This window comes from Molothrus aeneus, chromosome 1 (assembly GCF_037042795.1).
Source record: "Molothrus aeneus isolate 106 chromosome 1, BPBGC_Maene_1.0, whole genome shotgun sequence".
Classification (NCBI taxonomy): Eukaryota; Metazoa; Chordata; class Aves; order Passeriformes; family Icteridae; genus Molothrus; species Molothrus aeneus.
Genome location: NC_089646.1, coordinates 81,086,961 through 81,108,990, shown reverse-complemented (window position 1 = coordinate 81,108,990; position 22,030 = coordinate 81,086,961). Strand labels below are relative to the sequence as shown.

The 22,030-nt window shown below is 43.0% G+C and overlaps 2 protein-coding genes across 6 annotated transcripts; one reads left to right on the top strand and one right to left on the bottom strand.

Annotated features, from left to right (window-relative positions):
- Nucleotides 1-3,954: 3,954 nt before the first annotated feature.
- On the top strand, nt 3,955-16,201 carry ROPN1L (rhophilin associated tail protein 1 like). 3 transcript variants are annotated; one of them, XM_066559830.1, is made up of 7 exons: nt 3,955-4,000; nt 5,979-6,128; nt 7,963-8,086; nt 8,256-8,417; nt 10,847-11,022; nt 11,487-11,582; nt 12,210-16,201. In XM_066559830.1, exons 2-6 carry the CDS (start codon nt 5,998-6,000, stop codon nt 11,548-11,550), a joined length of 657 nt encoding a protein of 218 aa, XP_066415927.1. In that variant the 5' UTR covers nt 3,955-4,000; nt 5,979-5,997; the 3' UTR covers nt 11,551-11,582; nt 12,210-16,201. The 3 variants fall into 3 exon arrangements, with proteins under 3 accessions (XP_066415927.1, XP_066415932.1, XP_066415937.1); XM_066559840.1 differs by lacking the exon at nt 3,955-4,000 and adding an exon at nt 4,241-4,297; XM_066559835.1 differs by lacking the exon at nt 12,210-16,201 and having other exon boundaries at nt 11,487-11,628.
- On the bottom strand, nt 13,118-20,750 carry SNRNP48 (small nuclear ribonucleoprotein U11/U12 subunit 48). 3 transcript variants are annotated; one of them, XM_066559802.1, is made up of 9 exons: nt 20,661-20,750; nt 20,455-20,568; nt 20,273-20,333; nt 19,777-19,851; nt 17,268-17,456; nt 16,203-16,324; nt 15,655-15,770; nt 14,293-14,457; nt 13,118-13,374 (listed from the first exon to the last, which is right to left on the bottom strand). In XM_066559802.1, exons 1-9 carry the CDS (start codon nt 20,697-20,699, stop codon nt 13,335-13,337), a joined length of 921 nt encoding a protein of 306 aa, XP_066415899.1. In that variant the 5' UTR covers nt 20,700-20,750; the 3' UTR covers nt 13,118-13,334. The 3 variants fall into 3 exon arrangements, with proteins under 3 accessions (XP_066415899.1, XP_066415907.1, XP_066415915.1); XM_066559810.1 differs by having other exon boundaries at nt 14,293-14,454; XM_066559818.1 differs by having other exon boundaries at nt 20,642-20,723.
- Nucleotides 20,751-22,030: the final 1,280 nt, after the last annotated feature.

Sequence of the window (22,030 nt, the reverse complement as noted above, 5' to 3'; positions counted from 1 at the left end):
CATCTTTTCTGTCTGCCCCTTCTCTATTGAGTGAAGCAGAAGTTACTTGATTTTGTTTCTGAGGGCCCTTCAGTATCTGTAACTGCTTTGTGTCAGTGACTTCCTCAGTAAGATGCCAACTCCAGCCCATTACAGTGCTCACATCACTTTTCTGCTGAGTGCATTAATTCTTTCCTTGCCTTCCCCTATGCTTGCGTAAAGGTCCTCATAAAAATCTTCACAGCAGCCGCGCTGTTCTTCAGAGAACTCTGTAAAAAGCTTCACAAAGGCCTGTACCTCACAAAGCACAAATGACTGGGGTTTGATTGCCTGGCATGCTGATCAGCATCATTGTGTTTCCTTGGACGTCACTGTCCATTTTTCTACATCCAGATTGGAAAGGTTTTGTGGTAGGATCAGTGTTCTTGTTCTGCTTGCCTTGGGAATTATGGCCATGGTACAGCCTGGGCAATGAGTGAGGTTCTTGGCAGAAATTATGATACAAATAGTAAAAACATTAAACAAGGAATTGAATCTTGGTAGTGTAATGAAGTTCTGGGTGCAAAATAAAAGAAGCTGTTTTCTGAAAAGAGATGAGGAAACAACTTTTACAAAGCATAATGGTAAGTTAGAGCTCTCTTACTGTGGCATTTCAGTTCTTAATTAGTAGCTGGAACTAAAAAATTGCATAGTTAACAGCAATTTTTTAAAACTGTGCATCTGGTTTTAATTTCTTCATTAAGAAGTAACCATAAATTGAGAAATTATATGCAGAAATCAAAGTTACTCAATAATGGAAAATTTTTAAAGATTGTATTTCTAGAGGTCAAATACTATTTCAAAATAAACTGAATGCTTTGAGTTCAGTATAATACTGAGAGAAGGAGCAATGGCAAACTTGTTTCACAGCTCTACATCTCAGTTTTTCTGCTTACCTGCATACCTGCTATTATCTCTTACCTGTTGAGTACTGGCCAACACCAAACCTGCAGAGGCATTTTCCCCTATATAAGGTGAAGTCAAACATCTGGAGGTATCTACATCAGGCATGGAAAGAGTGGGTGGTATTTAACATTACTTGCCTTTCAAGGGCTGTTCGTGTTCCTGGAAAAGGACATTAGTTTTACTTGGAATTCCTTGTTGCTTACAAAACCAGAGAACAGTGCAAAGCTCTTTTATTTATATTAGATAGAGTTTCTGTATTAAAACTTAAATAGTGCAGAGCTGCACTGGTGTGCCACATTCAGCAGATACAAATTGCCTAAGTGGCTTGCTAGGGTTAGGTAAGGAATGTGATGCATCTAAAAAATACTGCTGGATTAGAATGGAGAGTCCATAGGATATTTTGACTGGTTAGCAGGAGTCATGGAAGTAGGAAGCAGCAGAAATTCTAAGGTATGCTGCTTTATAGCAGCATTTCTGGCAGTGCTGCTATAAAGAACAATTACATCCATGGATATGCTTCTAAATGTTCTTTATATAAGAGTATATATTTTACAGTGGGAGGAAATACTTTTAGGAAGCAGCATAGATTCATATAGAGTATTAACAAGAGCATGTAGTGACAGGACAAGGAGGAAGTGGCTTCAAACTGGAAGACAGTAGGTTTAATTAGATGTTAGGAAGACATTCTCTACTGTGAGGGTGATGGGACACAGGAACAGATTGTCCAGAAAAGATGTGGATGCCCCACCACTGGAAATGTGAAAAGCCAGGTTGGATGGAGCTCTGAGTAGCTTGGTGTACTGAAAGTGCTTGTGCCTGTGGCAGGAGGGTTGGAACTAGGTGATTTCTAAGGTCCAAGCCAGGCCAGTCTATGATTCTGTGAAAATACATTTCATTAAATACAGAAAAAAATTTCCACGTATGTGCTGCTGTTTCCCATAATACAGTGTGGCAGCTTTATGCATGATTTCACTGCACTGGACCAAATTGCTGGAAGAAGTAAGAGTATGACATCTACTTTTGGAGCATTTTAGGGATAGTTTTGAGTGTGTGCAAGGACCACAGATGAGAGATAATATGCATCTTGTTGTTAATCTGCTATCACTAGGCACCTTTGAGAAACTGCACTGTGAAATTGGTTTAATTGAATTCTATTCTGTATGTTCCTGAAGGATAATGTTTCCTTCATGTTTTTCTTGCTATCACGTTCTTAAATGAGTAGATGCTTTAAAACAACTAAAGGATAGAAATGTATGTCATTGTATGTTTACTGTTTTCTTTAGTTACAGGAATCTGCAAAGTATTTTGAAGCCAAATAATTAGCCTGTAGCTTATGCTAAGTATTCCTGTTTTATGAAAAATTAAACAGTTGTTAAAATGTGCGCTTATTGCTTTCCAGAGCCCACCATTTTATCTTTGTCCTGCATGGCTTTGCATGTTCATCAGCAGGACATAATGTGGATTAAAAAGGCCTGGCTTCAAATAGGATTGTGTGCTTCTGCTTGGCCTGTTTTGAGCATGCAGCACCCAAGTTTCTTTGGAGCAATGGCTTGAGAAGGCTTTCTGACGTGAATAATCCTATTACCAAGTTGATTTGAGTGCTCAGGCTGTGTACAGTCCATTTTAGAAGGTACAGGAGGGGTATTGCTTTGTAACCAAGAGATGTGCTGGCATCTTTACAGAGGATGCAAGTCAGGTTACCTCTGGTGCTGTTTTTATCTGCAGTGGAAAGAAGACTTTGTGGCAGAGAGGGCACTTTGGTTCCTCACATTCTGGAGCAGTGGGAGAGCCCACACTGCCCCGTGGTGTCAGTTTGGACCTGCAGGTGCTGAGAAGCTGCTGACACTGGCTGTGCTCTCTCCATGGTGGCAGACTCGCCAGTGGTGCTGCTATCCTGAATGTCCAGGACTGTGGAGCCTGACCAGCAGAGGTTGATTGTGGCTGAGCTGTCCTTGGAAGCAGCAGTTTCCAAGGGAATTTTTGGGGATACATTGTCCTGTCTTTTTCAGCTCACTCAGCATTTCTTCACATTTCATCCAAGCCAGGAAAGGAGGTGCAAGAATGCCAAAGGCAAGATGGACATGCCACCCTAACACTGCTCACCCAGTAGAGCATCCTTGTGGCCAGGGGACATGCAGAGGCCAGCAGGCTACAGGGAACCCAGGCACCTGCAGGAACCAGCCTTCCCAGCCATGGGCTCTGCCACTTACATGGGGCTAAGATGTTCACAGAATCAATCAAGTTGGAAAAGATGTCTGAGATAAAGACCAGCCTATGACTGAACACCACCCTAGTACCTAGACCATTGCACAAAGTGCTACATACACTCTTTCCTTAAACACCACCTGGGATGGTGATTCTAATACCTCCCTGGATCAACCCTTCCACTGTCTAATCATCCCTTCTGTGAAGAAATTCTTCTTCATATCCAAACTAAATGTTTTAATGTCCCCTGCCACAGCTTAAAGACTGTGCCCTCTTACTCTGTCACTGGTTGCTTGGGAGAAGATGCCAACCTTCACTTGCCTACAGCCTCCTTTCAGGCAGTTGTACAGAGCAATAAGGTTACGCCTGAGATGACTCTTCTCCAGGCTAAACAACCTGCCTTCCCCAGCTGTTCCTCATAGGACTTGTGCTCCAGGCTCTTGTCCAGCTTTGTCACCCTTCCCTGTGGCATCCTCCAGTTCCTCCCTGAATTGAGAGGACACAGGATTCGAGGTGTAGCCTCAGCAGGGCCGTGTACAGGGGAAGAATCACTTCCCCCATCCTGCTGGCAACACTACTGCTGTTACAGGCCGGATGCCACGGGCCTTTTTGGCCACCTGGGCCCACTGCTGGCTCATGTCCCGCAGCTGTGCCTACTCCGACCCACCCTGCAGGCTGCGTCTGTGACTTTACGAAAGTAAAGTTCGTAACTTTACATTCAGTCTCCTCATCCATGGTTTGGGCCTTTTCGAAAGTTTGTACAAAGAGCAGGTGCTGCTGTTGCCCTTTAAAGCTCGCCGCCATCAAGTTTTGCCCCGCCCCGGCCGCTCCCTCCGCGTTGCCGGGGCAGCGGGGCCGCGGAGCGGGGCAGGTGAGGAGCCGCGTCCGGGCCTTCCCCGAGCCCCGGGGCGGCCTCCGCGGGGGTCTCCGGGGCGCTGGGGCCGTGGGCGGCCCTGGGGCTCCCTCCGGCCTGCGAGGGGCCGCTGCCCGCCGGCGGTGTCTCCCCGCAGCTCGGGGCGGACGGGCCGCGGGCAGCCGGGGCTCGGCCGGTCCCATGGGCGTGCGGACACGCCTTGGCCTTGTTTTCAGAACACCTGGGGCTGGCTTTGGGGGCGTGGAAGGAAAAAAATAGAAAATTAGAGCTAACTAGATAGAGGAAGTGAAAGTGGTGAGCTGCTCTTTGTCTCTAGCGAGAATAACCCATGGTGAAGGGGTGCAGAGGCTGGCTGACCTAGCTGTGCTTTTTTTTGACCATTAGGTGTGTATATATGTGTAGGAGGTTCCCTCTGAACATCAGGAAACCTTCTTTCCCTGTGAGGGTGACGAAGCACTGGCACAGGTTGCCCACGGGAGTGTGGAGCCTCCATCCTTGGAGATTCTTGGAACACACCTGCACATCAATCTTTGGCACCCTGCTCATAGGTTGTGCAGGGGTTCAGACCAGCTGACCTCCAAGAAGTCTCTGGCCACCACTGCCCTTCTGTGATTAATGGCTTACTGTAGAAAAGCAGCTCTTGGAATGCATTTTTTTTTTCTGATTTTATTTTTATTCTTTTATTTGACTACTTCCCAAGGGTACATGCACACACAGCTGTATTCCTTCCTCAGAGTTTTTCTGCTGTCCTGAAATTCTCAGCTTTTTTGCCTTCAGCTTCTGTTCCTTGGCTAGAGCTGTGTTTTTGAATCATTACTGAAAGTGCATGACCAATGTGGTAATTAAATGTGCACTTTGAAGTCTGTTTCTGATGCAAATTGCCTGCATTGGACTGATGAAGATGCTGTACCCTGTCTGTATTTCTCCATAAATAACGCTCTAAATATGGCTTGATCCTCAAAGGAGCCTCGAGCCACAGCAGTTCCATTGCTCTATCTCTGACTTTTAATTTTTTTCTTTTCTGCTACAGGAAAATTAATGTGAGAAAGCCACCTGCCAGATACTCTTATCTTTAAAAAGTTTATAAAGGAATAAAGGAATGTTACATGATTCCTGATTACTTTCTTAATGCTGTTGCTTTTACTGCTCCTCCTTTCTGCAAACAACTAACCATCTTAGGTTCTTGTTGCTAAATCAACTTAAGCATGCCATAGTTTGTCCTGGAAATGATGAGAAGAGTTTCCCACTGAATGCGCTCCATTGCTATGGGAGAAGAACCATACAATAGCCTATCTCTGTCCCTTCTTTTGGATCCTGGGGAACGGGATTCCTTGCAACAAATGAGTTAAATCCTGAATGAGACAGATACACCTGTAGAGCTGGATGAGCAAAGTGTGATATGTGCTTGCAGCACACATGAATGTTTTGTTCGTCACTGTAATTGTTTGAAGTAAAGTCTGTCACGAGCACAAATTAGTAACTTTTTGCTACAGCATTTTTGAATACATAAACACAGTACAGACTTGCTCATCTGCGTATTCTGGTATCTGTACAAAAATGCCAAGATTTTCCTTGGCATGCAGTAGTGAGTTGTCAGTGTAGATACCTTTCATGTTGGCATGTGTGGTGTGACTTGTCTGGACTGCCCATTTTACAAATTTTCGTTGTGGTAGGTTTGAGGAGAAAAATCAGTTTAAAACTGTCTGAAGTCACCTGTTAAAGCAGTAGTTCTCACCCACCTGTGATTGGTGCCCAAGCTGACGTGTTTTACTTGGTGTAGCCATAAAGGTTTTTAGATCCTAGAGCCACACAGGGCTTTGTCTATTTACCCTTCCAAATCTGTCAGCACCCCAGAAGCCCTAGCTGTCAAGTAGGACAGGAGAAAATCTGGGGACAGGCACTATTCACTCCCATGTGCACACACAGCTTTTCATTCACATTCTGCAGCTGTGAACTGCTGTTTTATTTCTTTCAGGTCCTTGTGACTGGACACCATGCCTCTTCCAGAAACCATGTTCTGTGCTCAGCAGATCAAAATCCCCCCGGAGCTACCCGATATTCTGAAGCAATTTACTAAAGCTGCTATTAGGACTCAGCCTTTTGATGTTTTGCAGTGGGCAGCTGCGTAAGTATGATGTTCACCTAACAACAGAGAGCTCTACATATGGGCCCTCAAAACCTCACTCTCCTCTTTATTGTATAGTGGACACAGTTTTGAATATTGCATCAGCATATACATTACATATACACTTCTGTGTAGTAATGCAGCATGTAAGCCTTTTAAAAATTTTATTTATTTTATTTCTTTTCTGTTTCCTTGAGGTTTAGGGCTGGCTTACTTCTGAAATAGCTGGATTTCCATACAGAAAAATGCATCTTAATTTTATTTTTGTTATTAGTCTTTCTATCTGAAAGACCAACTCTTTTTCCTTTTGGTTTGGTTTGGTTTGGTTTGGTTTTTCTTCTCTCATCTGAGATTCAGTTCTTGGAATTTAAAGGAAAAAATAGACATTAGCTTTCTAATTCTTAAGCCTGGTTAGATTTCTCTTCTTTCTTTCTGGGAAAAGTGCCTGAAAAATTGCACCTTTGAAGTGATAATCGGCATAATAAATCTCTTGCTATAAAGTTGATTTAGATGTTTAAATGTTTCTCATTTAACATCTTGTTTCTTTTACTCAACTACTCACTATAATTTTTTCTTGCCCTATGGTTTGTGTGGGCAAGCTCTTGAAAGGTATCTGTGAGATGTTCTCAGCTGGGGGGACTTGCAAAACTTCTGCACCCTGTGAGGGAGGGGAGGCTGTTAACACAGCCAGGCTGGAGTCCGGCTTGTCTGTTAGAAAGAAAATAATCTGAAGCTGAGTTGTTACCGCTGCAGTGTTGGAGGAAGCCAGCAGGACCACCTTACAATGGTGTGGCGTTTCCTGGGAATGTGGTGGAGGTGAGGTGCGGCTACGTGTGCAGCCGGAGCCTGCTGGGACTGGCGCTGCGAGAGCAGGGGCAGCCCCGAGCTCTGCCTGAGCACTGCAGCAGCTCGACGGGGGCAGCCCCGCAGGATTGCGTCTGCTGCCATCCTCCTGCGGCTGCCCATCGCAGCCCCTCTCTCTGGAGCATGCTCCCGACCTGGCGGAGCAAGATCTGTCCCTGGAAGCCGTGCAACGCAGAGCAAAGCTGTGGCTTCACGCGTGCTGCTGCTGTTGTAGTGCTTGTGCCTGTGAATCATCAGATGAGGAACTGGATCTGGCTGAAAAATAGGCCGGGTGTTATCTGTGCACGTATACTGTGCATCTGTTTCTATAGTCACACTAATTCAGTTCGGGAGTGCTGCCTGCTGTATTTTAGCAGGTATTTGCACAGCAGGGGATAGCCTGAACATGGACAGGGATGACCAGGGCAGATGAGGCGGGACAGGTGGAGAAGCTTGTAAATTAGATGCACCTGAATAAAAACTGAGTTTTTCTTGCACAATTCAGTTTGTTGGCCAGTTAAGGCAGAGGCAGTTCTTAAGGTTGACAGCCTTATAATTAAAAGGATGTGCATCCAATGCCCTTTGTGCTCTGCTCTTAAGTTTTATTTTGGAGTGGACAGAAATAGCAGAAATACTGAGAAGAGAATTGCAATGTGAATAGGCAGGTGTACATTTTGAGTAGTCCACGAGGGGAATGTTAAACAGATAAATCCTCGGGTTCATCAATTAAAAGAACTGAATATATCATGCACAAAATAAGTTAAATGCCTTAAGAATTATTAGAGTGTAATGAAAAGAGGCAAGTAAAGTCTAAAGATTGTGGGTTTTGGCCACAGGAATATAGGAGCTGTGCATGTAGGCAGCTTACCAGTTGCTGCTGCTCCTGTGGGGGAGCCTGCAGACTCTTACACTGAACTGTAAGAGAATTTACTTCTGTGCAGTTTGTAATGGCCATGGGCATTGAGGTGTGTTGCTCTTTCCATTCACTTAGGTATTTTTCAGCCTTATCTAAAGGTGAACCCCTTCCTGTGAAGGAGAGGCTCGAAATGCCATTAACAACAGGGAAAAAAGATGCTGGTTTGACCCCAGGACTCCTTAAGGTCTTGCACAAACAGGTACAAGCTGTTCTTTATCAAATGCACAATGCTATTGAGGAATGCTGATGTGTTGGAGATGGCTGGGGAGAGAGACTGTCAAGTATTTGAAGTATTTTGGGGAGACAGTGTTCTTAAATTCGTTCTGGTTTTCAGAGTTCTTATTGTGGTACCATGATTTTGTTCATAGCTTTCTTCCAAAGACATGGTGGCCATTGCAGAACTGAGGGAAAAATGGAAGCATTTGGGCTTGCCAGAGGAGCAGCTGGAAGCTATCCTGCAATTGGACAGTTTTGGCGAGGAGGTGGAATGGATGAAGTTTCTGGCACTTGGGTGCAGCGTGCTTGGTGGGGTACGTTCACAGCTGGAGCCCTCATATCCAAACACAAGGGGTTGCCTGGGATCCATATGCAAGATAGACCATAGTACAATTAATGCAGATGGATTTGAGGAATGGTGATTGCTTTTGCAGCAGCTGGTAAAGTGGCTTGAGTGTTTACTTCTGTTGTTCATCAGATTTTGGTCTGGGGAACTTAACCAGAAGGATGGCTAAGTCCTCAGTGGAAGAGCAAGTGTGTCTACAGGGAGCTTGTACTGTGTGAGAGAGGATGATGGAGGAATGATGCTCATGGCATCAGTGTCAATATCCATGAAGGAGAACTGAAGTGAGAAATTAAAGAACCAATTTTTAATTGATTGTGTAGCCAATTAAATTTTCTCAGCAGCACTTAATGTTACTACATCTGCACTTAATTCTTTTAATGTCAGTAATAAAATCTCAGCAGAGCATTTCAACAGAATGAAAGATTATAAAATGCATTAAGCTGATGTTCTTATAAAGTATAATACTTCTAATGATTTCTACAGTAGGGAAGAAGAGGTACTAAAAAGAAAATATATGTGAAATAATTTTTGTGAATGTTGCAATATCTGGAAGGCCTGAATGTTAACCTGGCCTGGCGATGCAATTGTGCAATTGTCTGTCTATCTATCCATCTGTCTGTCCATTTGTCTGTCCATCTGTCTGTCTGTCTTTATTTCAAATTTGTATTTCTTGGTTCCAGTCTCCCTCCCAAAATAATCTTGTCATCTGGGCTCTTTTCTTCATTTAAAAATAGTAACAGCAACATTACTTATCTAAAAAAACAACCACTCTTTCCTGCAAAAAAACCCAAATAAACCAAAACTAAAAATGGAGTCACAGGAACATCATTCTAATGGAGCTAGACAGACTAAAATTCACCATCTCACCATCCTTTTGGATATTAAGTGAATTATTTGATTTCAATACTACATAATGAAACCTAGATCTGAGTTTCCTAAACCGGAGAGAAAGACATACATGAGAAATTTACATTAATTTCCTGCAGATGTAAATTGTGTTCACAGTCAAACAGGGTCATGGTTGAGATACAAGAGTAGACAAATATGAACTTCTTAAGAGCACCAGTCTGAAACATCTTTTTTTAAAGCATCAATACATTTTTATAAAAGCCTTTACAAAAGGAGAAATGACCACACAGGTAGCCTGTTAAATTGTCTTCCAAGGTTGGCAAAATGGATATGAATAACTTTGCTGTGCTGTGAGAGAGACCGTGGCAGATTGGGGTGGCAGGACCAGAAAGGACAGTAGAGGGGTAGCCAAATGCAAAATGTAGAGTTGGCCATCATAGAGTCAGCTGCCTGTCTTTTCCCTGAGAAGCCTTCCAGGGGAGGAGATGCATTAAGTAAAACTGGTAAAGGATTATAAAATGACATTTCTCTGGCATGTGTTCTAGATCCTAAACAGATACTGCATTTATTTTAAATAGTGCTATTCTACTGGTAGGAAATACTATCTTTTTACATAGACATTGCTTGCTTGTTAATGAAAATGTATGAGTAAATTTTGAAAAAGTTGCAGTGAAAAATATTAAGACTTAGGTGGAAGAAAGCCTGTGTGGGTTTGGTTTTGTGCTTTTATATTTTGGATATATATGGCGCATGTGGTTTTACTTGTTTGTTTCTTTAATGGCATCCAATCAGTCTTTGAATGAAACTCAATGCTGAAATTTTCAACACTTTTCCCAGTATAGCTCAGCATGCATAAGGCACAGGATTGTCAACACCATATTTAAGGAAGTATTTTTTCAAAGTATATTTGGAACTAATAATTTGAGGCATGTGTTTTAAAAGTAACTCGGATGTTATTGGCCATTGACTAAACTGAAATATTCTTTAAATGCCTTTGCCTCAGTGCTTTTTCTACTGTCTGTTATCTCTACTTGCATAGAGATAGGGGAAACGGTAATTATCAGCCAAAATATAATCTAAGAATTATGTAATATAATATCATAATAAAATCACCAAACCTATATTTATTTTCTGAGGGTTGTAGACTTATCTATCTTAACTGCTGCTGAGAATTCATTTAGAGCCATTGAGGTGATATACACACACACAAAAAGATCTTTTACGAGATACAGTGATGTTGGAGCTTTTACAGTAGCAGAACAGAGCTATTTGGCCCTAATGGAGAGAGAGCTCAGATAACCCTATGCAATCTTTAACCATCACAAGATTCTGGTATTTTTTACTCCGGCCTCTACTAGAACTACATTATTGTTTCCATCCTTGGGCCTGCACTAGAGAGTAAATTTGGGGTTTGAAGCTAGGCAATGATGATACCTTCATCTCATTTACCCTCCCTTTTAATGGCTTTCAGTGTGGATTTTGCCATGATATGCAAGGATGTTCATGGCTCTGATACTTTTCCTTTCATTTCTTGCTGGAACCCTGCAGTCCTTGCTGAGTTCAATGAAACAGGCCTGTGAGATCCTAACAAGAGACCCAGAAGGCGGAGCAGCTCGAATCCCCTTTGAAACATTCTCGTTCCTTTATTTGTATTTGGCCAGTATTGATGGAGAGATATCAGAGACAGAAACTAATGCATTCCTCCATGAAATTAAAGAAAAAGCGTAAGTAAAAATCTGTGCAAGGAATTTTATTGTATCGATTGCCTCTGGGTTCTCCATAAGCCTTTAATTTCAGGTGAATAGTTCATTTTCTTCTGGGTATAGCCATGATGTCAGGAGTAAGGATTGACTAAGATTGTATCAAAAATATACAGTTATTTTTTGTCAACTTCAGCGTTTACACTGTTAAAAGATAAACTGTTATTTATCCATCTTTCTCTGAAATATTGAAGTCTTTGCAGGATGGTATAATTTTCCCTGTAGGAAGCTATTATATACAGACTTGTAACATCTGCATATTCCTGGTTCTGGGACCAGCAGCATTTTCTGGGCTGTTTCTTTGATTTAACAGATCATAAATCCCCTTTTTATTGCATTTCATATAGCCCTAAATTGTGTCTTTACCAACACACTAGGATTTACCACGTGAAAGTGCTATTTAAAAATCTTGGTTTATTCCTTTCCAGGGACAAACACTCTGGCATGGTACTCATCAGACACTTCCTGCCATACTCTTTCATATTTTATTGATCAACCTTACCAACCCTACTCTTCAGCATGAGGTGAGAAGAAAAATAAAAGAAGGAATAAATAAGTTCAAGAAAATAATTTGTGTTCAAAGTACCATAATTTGCACATTTCAGAACAACATGATCTCTGGCATTTCCTTTTCTTTATCCTGCTCTTGAGATGGCCCTTCAGGGGATGTTCATTGAATAATACATGGCTATATTGTTCTCCAACCTCAGACACCGATGGCTGCCCCTAGGGAGCAACCCCTTCACTCATCTGCTGATATTGAATTGAGCAAAAGTTGTTTTGTTACCAAGCTTCCTACCTACATTTGATAACTGATTAAGTAAAACATGGAATTGAGTTAAGCCAGGGCAGGTGTAACTGGAGCATTTCTCATTATGCTTCTGGTAGCTCTCACTTCATTTTGACTTTGGCACAAATACAGCTTGTGTGCCAGGACATGCTCTATTTAAACTGTTTTACCAGCCCCTACTGAAAGAACTTAATGAGAACCCTGTGGCTGAGCTGGTAGACAGAACCAATGCAGGGACTGCAGTGGTTCCATATTGTTTTCCCTCTAATTAGAAGCCTTTTAGAACTTAAATACCTTTTTTCATTTTTGGATAGACTTGTCTAAATAAAGATCTTTTAAAATGTGTTTTGTTTTCTGACAGGTAAAGCTACTGCATTTATCACGCAGGCGAGGAATACCTTACACAGAGTTGTTTGGTTTAACTGCTGTAGCAGGTATAGAAGCCTAAATCCATCAAAACTAGACCAAATATTTACTGACAGATAATCACACTTAATTGCAGAAACAACTGAGATATGAAAGAGGATACTAGAGGCTACAGTGAAACTGGAAAGATTCCCTTTGACTGAGGCCACAACCACGAGAAACATGAAGTGCCCTTTCTTGGCACATTGAACAAACAGAAGTATTTTAGGAAAGATGGATCTTGTTCTTATAGTTGTTTACTTTGCTGAAACAAGAAGCTTGGCTGATGGTGACTGACCTTGCTGAAGTAGATTGTGTGAGGAATTAACAGAACAGTACATCCTTAATATCTACCTGCATGTTTTAAGTCTGTTTTAGCAACCTCTATCACAAACACATGTATGTTAGTTGCTGAAAGGAAATGCACCTGCTGTTTGAATATGGTACTCAGCAATACTCCAAGTGTCCTTGGTGCCTCCCCCCTAGCTTCTGTGGAGAGCTACATTCTCATCACCTTTGCCAGATTATATTGTTCTGAATTTTCTTTGAGCATGAGCTTGGGAACACTAACTTTTGTGCTATTGTCCATTTAACACCAGCGGCAGTTGAAGATGTTTTATCCTGTTGGAGAACTCTGAAATGTGCCCTCTGGTACATGCTGTAAGTAGGGAATAGCACCTAGAGGTAACACTGTTCGGTAGGAGAGGGAGCTCTCTTCATGCCTTCCCTGTTTGTAACTGATCTGGACTCCAGGCATTAGCTCTGTTCTATATCCACTACTTATGGGGCAGGAAGGCCAGTAAGTACAGCCTCTCATAAAGTTTATTCTTCAGCTTTGTGAGAATAACTCAAATACATGACAGGTCAATATATAAATGTTACAGATTTACACATTATCTGAAATACACTGCTTCCATCCTGACAAACTGTAGCACTTTTTCATCTCCAAGCAGCACAGGTGTGATGGAACACCAATATTATGTGCACACCTTTACTGTCTTGGGCGAAACAGCAGTAACAATAGTTCTTGTGGAAGTTATGTTTTGAACAGCTGACAAACAGAATCATCAGGTTCTTGTTTCTACTTTCTTCTTTTATGATTGTAATACTTGTCTTCATCCCTGAAACAAAAACATAAACATTGTGTGGGCTGTTAGGCTCAGAGTGAGAGTCTGAAGAGAAAAAAACAACTTGGAAAATGGCAAGCTCTCATTAAATGTAGCCATGTCCTCCTCTAAGGAAAGAAAGTAAACTGCTCGTAGACAGGTGAATTTCCGTGCTGTTTTAATCAAGCCTTGTCATGCAGTGCCAGAGAGGCAATTAGTTTAGGATGAACGGCATCACAGTGCAATGAAGCCAGCTTTGAGACAAGCCATCATTGCCATCCATGCAGTTATGTAATGCATTTACCCAAACAACAGGGGCAAGGCAACATTTCTTCTGCACAACAGTCCCTATCATGTCTGCTCAAACATAGGTCCCACACACCTGTGGTCCTGCAGATGTAAATATCAACTTTGGTGATGGTATTACAAGCTGTGGCCTAGATTTGTTTTCTTTTGCTAAATTGTATGTCCAGATGTACTGAAGAGCGACAGCATTGTTTTGAAGCATCTAATGTGGAAAGGTTAATAATACTATTTATTAAGGTCTAGAGCAAACTAGAGCAGAAATCATCACTAGACATGACAGGCACTTAGTTGTGGATGAGAAACATGCTGTCCCTTTAACCATACTGCTCAAGGAATAAAATCAACAGCCTGTTACAGTACTGTTGCAACCCTGCAAGCATACTGCAGGAAGTTCCACCTTTCAGATGTGTCAGTAAATTCTGAAGTCTGGATCACAGTTTGTGATTTCACAGTATGTTCTGTTTAGTATTAGTAGCCTCATACCACTGACTTGTCATACTGCACATGAGGTTAGCCTAGCTTTTTCACTGGATGAGACATTCTCAACCTCTGCACTATGTTCTCAAAGAAAATGGCTACAGCTGCTTGATTGGGAAGCAGGAGTCAGCTGTCACTGTTTCTGCTCACCTCTCTCTTTTTCTCCGAGAGTCTCTGTCTTTGCCTCTCTCACGACTCCTCCTCCGTTTACTTGGACTCCTGCTGGTGTCTCTCCTGTGTCTCGTGCACTCCGTGTCCTTACTGCTTCCCCCAGACTGCCGCGAGTCCACTGAAGCTGACCGCCTGTCCTCCCTTCTGAAAACAAACTTAAGTGACTTTAATCCATAACAACAGTTTCACAGTCACTGCTTCCAGTACCAGTTTTGTAATATAGTGACATACTACTGATGTAAGACAAAAGACATATCTTTTATTAAGCCTATCTCTCTAAGAAATGCAATACCTCCCAAAAGAGGCCCAAAGTCCAGGTGCATATCTCAGCATTCTAACCCAGTTATTTCCTATGAACACTGCTCCGTAACACCTTTGCTTGTCAAACAGGAGGCAGTAGAAGGGGTTCACTCTGTTTTGCTTCAAATCTTTTAACTCTTCAAGCACCTGTCTTAAGCTGCAACCTACAGCTGGAGAACCTAAGTCCTGATCTGACAGAATCACAGAATTGTTAGGGTTGGAAGGGACCTCTGGAGATCTAATCCACTCCCCGTGCCAAGGCAGGGTCACCTAGAGCAGGTTACACAGGAACCTGTTCAGGTGGGTTTTGAATTTCTCTAGACAGGGAGACTCCAGGATCTCCCTGGGCAGACTGTTCCAGTGCTCTGCCACCCATTCATCTTCATTTTAATGCTGGTAACAGAGTGTCACTTTCTAGAGTGTTTCAAAAACATTCTCCTCTCAAAGACCTGCTGAAGAGGCACAAATAGGCAATCACTAGGTCATGACTCCATGTTTACTTCAGTGACCAACATGTGGAAGGGTGTGCAGTGTTGCTTGACACAGCAGAAATATGTATACTACAACACCCTCCCAATTAGCACAGCAGCATTTGCAGGGATAAGAACTGTAAAGCTTCCCCATATTTACTATGTTATGGAAACTTCTACTCTGAGGTGTAATATATCTAGCACATGTCATGTAGTAGGGAAGGGTAAGAAATTGTGTACTTGTATTTCCAAGTGTCCTTCTGTAACCAGCTACAACATATATACACATTTGGGCACAGAGGGAGCACTATTCATCCCCCACCTCCACCAGAAACTAGCTGTTCAGCTGAATCACTTGCAACTAACCTACTTACCTCTGAAAGAAAGATACTTATTAATTTTTCTCCATCCTCCATGCAGGCAGAGTTTCTCAAACAAGACTTAATAGAATTAGTATAAAATAAACCGTACATATGACTCAGATGTATGTTGATATGTGCTATTAGAAGAAGGTGGTAAGATAAAATTACAACCTGCTTCATGCCTGAAGAAGCTGTCAGCTGTGGCATACCTTCCTGAAGACTTTGACTTCCCTCCTTCACATATCTCTGAATTATCCAACCTGTTCTCCTCCTGCCACTGATTGCTGAGTTCTTCCATATGCACACCAATCACATCCCGAATCACCTGGAGATTAAGATATATTAAAAACAAACATGTCATGGTAGTGCCTGAACTAGCACTAAACAAACTGTAAACATCTCAAAAAAAAACCTAACCTCACAAAAATCTCCCCCAAACCCTGTACATCAGATGTTTGAATGGAAAATCTTATTTGCAGAAAAATGTTTCAGCATAAATTTAAATAGCACCATTTTATGATAGTGAGCTATGTCTTGCTGGCATTCTCACATTCAAACCTTAGCAGTTAGAAATGCTCATTATTCATAACTTGCTGCAACAAACCAAAATAATTTCTCTACAGTTTGCAACAATAACAAAGCAGGATACAAGAAGCAGAGAAAGACATATTATTTGTCTTTGAAAGCATATGTAATTGTTTATGCCGATGTATAATAAGCACTTCTGTGCAAAAAAGCCTTTTTTTTCCCATCTCACCTCAGTGTAGGACTTCTTTGTTATATGAACATTCTTAGCTCTGTATGACTGCCGCCGCCTTTTGTAATCTCGCATTTCAGCCAGAATTTCAAGATGGGACTTCGGACCTTTCTGACTGTCATCTAGCAAAAAATTGGGAGTAAAACAAATGGTCATTAGCAGGATGTTAGCACCTGCAGTACGCAGGCCTTGTATGCTCAGGAACATAAAATAATTGTGTTCTTTCTCAAGCTCCTCCTGTATTTAGTAACTATGGTGAATTTATCTCAAGCTTCCTCCTCCAACCTTCTTGCTGGCTGCTTACACACAAGTAAAAAGCCACCAAGCAAATGCTGTTATGTGATCTCAGTTTCCAAACTGTGATCCACACCAAAATACAAGCTTGTGATTTGGTCAAACACCTTCTAAATGAGTCATGTTTTCAAAGCCAGTATTACACTAAGACACAGAATGAGAAAGCCAGATTCTGTAAAAAAGTTACCTGCATAGATGCCAAGCACTGTCACACCTCCTAGGCACAGCAGGGCCTGCAGGGTGACACAGATGCTTTTGCTGCACTTGGTAGTTACAAACTGGCATGACTCAACAGGGATGAGAGGTCCCAGACCAACACCAAGGTATGTTGCTCAAGAGCTCCACCTGGATGACTGCCAACCTCTCCTGTTCAGCTTTTACTCTTAAGCAATCTTTAATCTCATCATGTCTTACAGCAAATAACTGTTAGCTGCACAGCACAGTGGCAACATTAATCAACCTGGAGACAGCTGCAGCAAAGACAGAAGATCCATCCACTGAGATACCCATAATACATGTGCCAAGGGCAGAGCACTGAGGTTTTCAAAGAAGGTAAACACCACAAAGGACAACAAACTAGCATTTTGTGATCCCGGATCTTTGTTGTAGCTTTTAAGAACAGTATGCTCTCCACAAAAAAAAAAAAAAAAACCACAAAAACAAACAAAAAAAACCCCACAATCAATTCTGTTTGGCTATCAACAAAACTCACGCAACTGGACAAAGTGAAAGTTCTGAGCCATAAATTCAACAACAGATCATTCTTCAAACCTTGGGTGATTTTTGCTGCTAAATCCACGAAGAGATCACTGTCATTTTCTGTAATCTGGGATCTGGACCTCTGTTTCTTTGTCTCCTCAACAACATAATCATAAAGAGCAAGGCGGTCAGCTTGGGTCAGGTCACAGGTGAAACGCTTGTGGTTTTGAGGAACTTCTATGGGCAGTAATGAGTAAGAACCTGGAGGTTGGACAGAGAGCTGTTACTTGTAAAGCAGCATAATTATGCAGGAAAATAGCAAGAAGCTCAACAAACAAACAATGCCGTAAACTCCTAGGCTGTTTTCATCCTTCCCCTATGTATCTGTAAGAAGTTTCAACCTTCTTAATTTGAAAAGATGAAAACTACACAAAGATCCCTCCTAAGCCCCCTTCAGGCTGTAAAACCCCTCTTGACTGCTTACACAGATACAGTTTTCATATCCCACAAAGGAATCATACTAGATTAGATCGAAACGACCTCTATAATTTCCCATGAGTTTCACTTTTGGCTTACAAACTAAATCAAAAGAGGCTGCAGCTCTAACTTGTGGGTTTATCTTACTCCTAAAATGTTATGTAAAGTGCTAGCTGCAAAATACCTGTTCTGCCAACAAGAATGAGAGCTTCTAGGAGACTAGATAACTAAGCACTGTGAAAATCAGTCTCACTCACACTGTCACCTTCCCTACAGAGCTTTTATAACAGACTGACACTGGGATTTATAGCTAAAAGTACTGCAAAGGCACTTTCAAAGTGCTCCAGATCAGATAACTGACTTAAAGCTACGGAAACAAGCACACTGCCTGAACACTTTCTTTCCCATTCCCCAGTTAAAACACACATGCCTCCAAACAAATTAATCCATTCTCAATCCACTGCAACAGCAGTTAAGTGACTTCCACAAAGACACAGGCTGTAATCCTCTAGGACATTGCCAGAACACCATTTGAGTCAAAAACTTTCAATTTTCCTGCAACCATTGATCTGACCTCCATAATCCTGCCTCCCCCAACACAATCCCACACATCTCCAGACAGACAGCAGAGCCAACACATAAGAAGGGGGTATGCAACAACAGCAAACCTAGAGCTTCTCCAGATTATTCAGCTCTCAATGGAAGCTGGGCAATCTTTCACATCCTACTATCACTAATGACACCAAAGAAGAGGAAGAGAAACCACAGTAACTCTCAAACAAACCTAAAATACAAGATTTCATCATTACTGTACTTGGAACCTAAACCAGAACTGTTCTAACATGAACAAATGAATTTAAACACAAAAATTAGAAGTCTCTTTTTAAAATGCACTGTTCTTACAGTGTCACAGAAGTCCATAAAAATGCACTGATAATTACATGCTTGTGATTTCAGAAGAATTACACAACTTGTGATTGAGACAAATTTTTCTTTTCAACAATATAGTTATGCTAATATTCTAAATATGGTTAGAATTGAAAAAAAGAAAACAAAGAAAGAAAATCTTCTCCTTTGAGACAGTGAGTCAAAAAGGAAATTTACAATGAAAAATTATTTTTCATTTGTTTCTGTTGCCAAAGCCTTTACAAATCTTACGACAGGCCAAGTTGTCACACTGAAAAGCACCGATGCAGTTTTAGTGTTATCCTCAGAGAAAGGCAAGCTTGCAGGGCAATCTGGGCAGTGAACACTGGCATCTAGTGGCTCACTGGTGCACCTTTGCAACGAACCACTCCACAAAGGGGTTATCTGCTGCTTCTCTACTTGGACGTGGTTGTGTCAAATTAATGAGTTTCCCTTCAGAGGAAATGCACCTCACATGCTCAAAACACTTCCAAGCAACTGTCCATTAAGCCTCTATTTGCTATGCCAGAGAAACAAAGAAAACATGAAAAGCTGTCCGAGCAAGTGCTGCTGTATTTCACTGTCAGAAAAGTTTCAGTGTTACTTTTCCTTCTGCCTATATATGTTTAACAAACCAAAGTCTACAGAGAGCAAGTGTTCTTTCAGGTGTTGCAGTAATTTCTTAACCATACACTAAAGCTCAACAGATTCCACAGGGAGCCCTATTTTTCTGCTTGATCTAAATGTGAACCTTCAAAAACTCCATCCTAGCCTGGTCCCCTGTCTGGTCACAAAACCCACTGAAAAATGAAATGTAAAGGAATTAGTGATCCTGGAGCAGTGACAGAGGACAACATCACATTTGCAAATGTGCCAGCATAGTTCTTATACAAATATTAGTTCAGTCTTGAAACAGTCCAACATAGTAACCAGCCTGTTGTTTGGTTTTTTCAGTCCTGAAGGCAATAAGAGATACAGCCACAACAAACTCAAAGTCTCTCATCTAGTTGCCCCAAGTATAGAAAGTAATCATGCTCCAAGATGTGCAGGGGAAAGAATATTAAAAATAAATGAAGTGAAATTCCTCACAGCAGTTCTCAGTGGAATGAGAGGAATGAAGGAAGCAGTAAGGAGGGGGACAAGGGCAGCTCTCCACAGGAGGCTGGTGAAATCACATCAGTATCTTCTTGCTCCTTACCTTCACTGTAGCCTGAACCTTCCTTCATACTTTGGGCTCTAGCCTGCTTAACAATGTGAAACTGTAGATCTTTATCTGCAGGCAGAGAAAAAAATAAAATCATACCAGTTTTACATCAAGTTTTTGAAGAAATTCCTAAGAGGACAAAACAGATCCTCCTTAGATTTTAAGACGAAAATATAAAAGTGATCTACAGAATAGAATTACACAGTGATAGATGCATAAAAACGGTAAAATAAGGCAAATTGCAAATTACAATTTGAGAAAACTAACCTACTGATTGAAACACTGAAGGTTTTCAGGAGGTCTTGGGGAGCTTACAGCTGCCAAGGCAGCGGGGTTGTGCTACCGTGAGGACCCGGCCTCCTTAGTCCCACATCTCTGTCCTTCCCCGGGACCTCCCCATGGCCCCTCATCCTCTGCACTCCCCGGGGGTCCCTCCTCAGCCCCAGCCGCGTGTGCCGCCCCGTCCGGCGGAGCCCCCGCTGCCGCTCACCCATGGCGATGCTAGGAACCTTCAGGTTTCCGTAGAAAAAGCTGGAGTCGTACATCTCGGCCTGCGGGACCAAAGGGCTCGGTCAAGGCCCGGCCCGGGGCTGCCGAGCGGCGGTGGCAGCCCAGGCGCGCCCGGGGCAGCAGCGCCAGCCCCGTGCCCCGCTTCCCGAGCCGCGCTCCCACCTCCTCCTCGGCGGAGTACCCCATCCTGCGGAGCCGGCAGGACGCCGCGTGCCTCTCCAGCGACGCGCGGGGAACACGGTGATGGACATCATAGGGGCACAGCACCCACTCCACCTGCGAGGGGACACGGGTCAGCCCCGCCACGCCGGCCCCGCCGCCCTGCCCCGCGCAGCCCCCGCCGCCTCACCGGGTCCCCGCCGCCTCACCGGGTCCCCGCCGAGCCACACGGCGCTGGGAGACTCCATCGCTGCGCCGGGCGCCGCCCTCGCCGCACCGCGCAGCCCCGTGACCGAGAGGGGCGGCCCCGGCGCCGCCTTCGCTGAGGGCGCTCCCGCCCCCGAGGGGGCGGCACCCGGCCCGGCACGGGGTGCGGAGGGGTCAGAGTTGAGCTTTGCCTTTTATTTTTTAAAAATTAGTATCCGGTAGCTGGACAGTTAAGATTAATCAGTTGCATTGTGAGCATGGTTAGTGTGAAAAATGCGTATTTTATGATTGGATTTTCTCAAAAATTAAAATGAATACTATATGTGTTGTGTTAGAAAGTAATGCTGTATTAATTCTGTTAAGTAGCGTGTTAAATATAGTTTTGGGTTATAAAAAAATGTTAAAATAGAAACTATACTATGTAGGATACCTTTTTTTTTTAAAGAAAGGACTTGCAGCGAGATAGCAGCCACAGGACACCTAAATCTTTCAGAGAAAAAGAATTTATTGCCCTCTTATCAGAAGAAACAAACTTCTTCCCGCCTCGAAGGCGCTGTCAGGATTCAGAGGAAGAAGGTGACGATGACCAGACAGAATCCTGTGTTTGAATGGAATTTATGCATCATGTACGAAGTGTATGAATATGCAACAGGCTATTGTTTTTAAGGGTTAATCCTTTGTTAACGGGTGTCCTTTTTCGGGCTCGTGCTGCCCAGAAAAAGGTACCCGGATATCCGTAACTCTTTGTCTCTATTGTCTCATATTGTCCTAATTCAAATTGTCCAAATTATTATTACTCTAATTGTATTACTATTTTTATAACCATTTTATTACTATTAAACTTTTAAAAATTTAAAAACAAGTGATTGGCGTTTTTCACAGTTAGAATTTTAAGGAGTAGGGAAGAAAATCCCAAATTGGATGGGCTGTCTGGACGAAAGGCACCAGGAGCAAAGTCAGCGGGGCTGAGCAGTAACTGGGGACTGTAATCCCGGCAGTGGGCGATCCGCGACCTCCGACTCACTGGCCACCTACTCGGAACGGGCCCCAGGCTCAGATGGAGGGCAGGACCGCGCCGCGGCCTGATTAGCATGAGCAGCGAGAGACACAGCCAGCAGATGGGGATTGAGTAGCAATGAACACAAAAGTTACGTAATTTGCAACCAATGACCGCTGATGCCCCTGCTTGCTGAAATGTGTAAATAGCGTGAAGTTCCGGCGCTCGGCAAGGCAGCCGTGTGCGGGTCACTCCCAGCTGACTGCCTGGCGAGACGGGAGCAAGCACCGGGAAGGCCGCTGTGCCTCAGGGCCGCGGGCGCCGCCTGCCGGCGGGAGGCCGCGGGGACACCCCGCCCTGCCCTGGGGGACAGCG

Bases quoted from the DNA above. Each gene is read 5' to 3' on its own strand.
- ROPN1L (XM_066559830.1), top strand. From the start codon at position 5,998: ATGCCTCTTCCAGAAACCATGTTCTGTGCTCAGCAGATCAAAATCCCC. The intron at 6,129-7,962 runs GTAAGTATGATG...CCATTCACTTAG, and splicing joins GTTTTGCAGTGGGCAGCTGC to GTATTTTTCAGCCTTATCTA. The intron at 8,418-10,846 runs GTACGTTCACAG...GGAACCCTGCAG, and splicing joins GGTGCAGCGTGCTTGGTGGG to TCCTTGCTGAGTTCAATGAA.
- SNRNP48 (XM_066559802.1), bottom strand. From the start codon at position 20,699: ATGGAGTCTCCCAGCGCCGTGTGGCTCGGCGGGGACCCG. The intron at 20,334-20,454 runs GTGGGAGCGCGG...TTGGTCCCGCAG, and splicing joins GGTACTCCGCCGAGGAGGAG to GCCGAGATGTACGACTCCAG. The intron at 16,325-17,267 runs GTTTGAAGAATG...ATTTTTTGCTAG, and splicing joins AGCAGCAAAAATCACCCAAG to ATGACAGTCAGAAAGGTCCG.